The sequence below is a fragment of the Balaenoptera ricei genome, chromosome 3 (genome assembly GCF_028023285.1).
Source record: "Balaenoptera ricei isolate mBalRic1 chromosome 3, mBalRic1.hap2, whole genome shotgun sequence".
Taxonomy (NCBI): Eukaryota; Metazoa; Chordata; class Mammalia; order Artiodactyla; family Balaenopteridae; genus Balaenoptera; species Balaenoptera ricei.
In genome coordinates, this window is record NC_082641.1 from 167,482,954 (window position 1) to 167,486,703 (window position 3,750).

The 3,750-nt window shown below is 40.7% G+C and overlaps 1 protein-coding gene across 1 annotated transcript; it reads left to right on the forward strand.

Moving 5' to 3' along the window:
• Positions 1 to 636: 636 nt before the first annotated feature.
• Positions 637 to 2,805, forward strand: LOC132362869 (olfactory receptor 7D4-like). Its single transcript, XM_059917980.1, has 2 exons — positions 637 to 665; positions 1,851 to 2,805. Exon 2 carries the CDS (start codon positions 1,867 to 1,869, stop codon positions 2,803 to 2,805), a length of 939 nt encoding a protein of 312 aa, XP_059773963.1. The 5' UTR covers positions 637 to 665; positions 1,851 to 1,866.
• The last annotated feature ends 945 nt before the right edge of the window (positions 2,806 to 3,750 follow it).

The following is a 3,750-nucleotide window of genomic DNA, read 5'->3' on the forward strand; positions in this document are numbered from 1 at the left end:
GGCCTCACACGCTGTCCTCCTGACCCTCACTCTGTTCTCCATCTCACTGGCCTCTCACATCCCTTCCATTATACCAAGCTCACCAACCCCAGGGCTACCGTGAATTCTGTTCTCTCAACCCAAAATGCTTGCCCTTTCCTTATTTCCTCTGATTAACAATTACCCATCCTTCCGCTCACAGCTCAATATTCATATATCAGAGAGGCCTTTTCTACCCACCTTCCCAGAGCAAATTCGTCCTCAATGATTTTTTTCTCTCTTTAATGAACTGCATTCTCTAGGCATTAATAATGCCAACATTTTTTCTACTGTGGAGAATGTAAACATTTATTTTCATCTTAAATTTGCCGTTCACTTTTTAGGATAATCTATAGAAGCTTTGAATATTTTTTTATCAAATCTTTCAATTCTTTTTTTTTTGCAATTAACTCCACCGGTTTTTAATAAAACACACCCCCACTTGTGAGCATGAAAGCATGAGCTCACACTCTCACGCACAATTTGTATTTTATAATAATGGTTTTGTAATCTTGTTTCCCCCTTTTATTTATGTAGTTCATTTGCTTTTTCTTCTTCTTGGAAGAATCCACCTGGCAGGCAGTCTCTGAAAGAGGGAGCCATAAGGATCATCATTAACTAGAAGTGCTGAATGGCAGTCAAAAGAGGTAACAGACCTGTTGTGTTTATAATGATCAGAATTCCATCTTTGATGGCTGTCCCTGTTTAAGGGGAATAGTGATTAATGATAGTCGTGTAAGACAAATTTATTGTTTTTTAACAAGCTCACATTTATCAAGTGTCTGCTGTATATGTCACAAGAACCACACTAGAAAAATTACATCATCTCATTTAATTCACTCATCAGTCTTACAGTGTATGGGATATTTATTACTTCCATTGTAGAGGTGAGGTATCTGCACCTAAGAGAGATTAAATAACTTTGTTAAGGTCATGCAGATAGTACGTTCCTGGACCAAAATTCTATTCTAGGAATCGTGACTCAAGATCTCATTTTCTAAATCACAACTCTATACTGCACTTTGGGAGAGTTATGTATCAAAAATTATTGTCATAAAAAACAGATTCATAATAATAATAATAATGATAATATGGCTATCATTTATTGAGATATCACTGTGCACAAAGTTATTTTCAAACCTCACAAAGAATGTAATAAAAGTAACCACAATTTTAGAAAGATAAACAGTAAGGTACACGAGAGTTAACTCTGACATCAATTCAGGTCACAGAATTAAGGTCGTTGGAATTGAAAACCCATGTCTTAATCACTACTAAAAGAGTTATTAGAATGAAAGAAGTATGGAGATTATCAAAGAAAAGACCTTAAGTGTCTTCAATTATTTTGGAAGCATCTTATCAAGAAGAAATTGGTTTATATTCATAGATTTTAATAGGAAAGTTAGAACCAGTAAATGGGAGATAAAAAGACAGAGAAATTTCTGCTAAATTAAAGAAAGTCTGAGGGACTTCCGTGGTGGTCCAGTGGCTAAGACTCCAAGCTCCCAATGCAGGGGGCCTGGGTTTGATCCCTGGTCAGGGTACTATATCCCACATGCCACAGCTAAAAAGATCCCACATGCTGCAACTAAGACCCGGCGCAGCCAAATAAATAGATAGATAGATAGATAAAGAAATAATTTTTTAAAAAGTCTGAATAATTACACACACTTAAAATGGAAATGGGCTGCCACTTGAATGAGTGAATCACTGGCATTGGAAAAAATAATAAGGGGTAGAGGATTTCCATGAACGTGCGGAATCAAAAGGTGATGGCTAGCTGAGGTGCCATTTGGCTGTTCATTGAATGTTGCTTTTGCCTCCTTCCCCAGCAGACGCACCATCCACATGGGAGCAGGAAACCACACGGGAGTATCACAGTTCCTCCTCCTGGGCCTCTCGGACGATCCTGAACTGCAGCCCCTCCTCTTTGGAGTGTTCCTGTCCATGTACCTGGTCACTGTGCTCGGGAACCTTCTCATCATCCTGGCCGTCATCTCAGACTCCCAGCTCCACACCCCCATGTACTTCTTCCTCGCCAACCTCTCCTTTGTTGACATCTGTTTCATCTCCACCACTGTCCCAAAGATGCTAGTCAACATCCAGGCACAGAGCAAAGACATCTCCTACATAGGATGCCTCACTCAGGTGTACTTGTTTATGGTTTTCGCTGGAATGGATGATTTCCTCCTGACTGTGATGGCCTATGACCGGTTTGTGGCCATCTGCCACCCCTTGCACTACATGGTCATCATGAACCCCCGCTTCTGTGGCCTCCTCGTTCTGATGTGTTGGCTCATTATTTTCTGTGTTGCCCTGGTTCATATTCTACTGTTGAGGCGGCTGACCTTCTGTATTGGCACTGAAATTCCACATTTCTTCTGTGAGCTGGCTCAGATTCTCAAGGCAGCCTGCTCTGACACTCTCATCAATAACATCTGTTTGTATGTGGCCACTGCCCTGCTGTGTATATTTCCTCTCACTGGTATCCTCTTTTCTTACTCTCAGATTGTCTCCTCGTTAATGAGAATCTCCTCTGCAGTGGGAAAATATAAAGTATTTTTCACCTGTGGGTCTCACCTCTCTGTGGTTTCACTGTTCTATGGGACAAGCCTGGGGGTCTACCTCACTTCTACTCTGACCCATTCTTCCCAGAGAAGCTCAGTTGTCTCAGTGATGTACACTGTGGTCACCCCCATGCTGAACCCCTTCATCTACAGCCTGCGGAACAAGGATGTGAAGGGGGCCCTGGGAAGGCTCCTCAGCCGAAGTGCCCCTTGTCCGTGATGGGCCACGGGCCCCAGAACTACGTGGACATTGAGGCCCAGGGGCAAATGTTGTACATTTAAATATCTTGGTTCTTTTTCTCCCCTAAAAGACATGCTGATTTCTTCTATTTCTAAAGCATATGTAACTTGACCTTTATTTGTTTTGTATTGGTTTTTCCTGAATAACCTCTTTAGTAATTCCCTTTTGACATTTCTTCCTTACATGCTGTCCATAAAGTCCCATGTTTTGTCAGCTCTTTGCAGCCATTCTTAAGATTTCTAAATTTAGATTTAAAGCACTTATCAAGTGCTGATGTGGTTTCCCCCCAAACTGTCCACTCAAATATTGGTGTTCTTCCCCTTCATGTGGTTGTGTGCTTGTTTTCCTCAGAAGAAATGGATGAAAATCATACAGTAGTCATAACAAAATGCATCCCGTATCAGGACTGTGCTTGTTTCTTCATGTGCGTGACTTTATATCATCTGGAAAACATTTCTTTGAGAAATTTTCTCATCCACTTTTCAAAAGAAGAGACTGAGGTTGACTTGGACTGTTAACGTGACTGGCCAACAAGGACTCTGCCACCCTACTTTTCATAGGAACAGCGATGTGATTTTCAACTTCAAAGTAGGAATCTAGACTTGAAAGCTGATTTGTTGAGATGATTCATAGTAATATACTGCCTAGGAAAACTCTTGAGATGTTGCCTCATTGTTTGTAATCCTTCCTTGTGTTCCTTTTTAAAGTTGACCTTTATTTCTCATCATAGCAATTTTAAGATATACCTTCTAAGATCCCCAAACAGGTAATAATGAATAGAATAAGAGTTCTTTTCTCACATGGTTTAACTTTTTTCTGGGACTCTCTGGAGGTACCATCTGGAATGGCAGTTACACATATGTGGAACGTGTTCAGAACTTAGCTCGTTTTTTGAGGAAAATGTTGCTAGAATTGAGTCTGCAG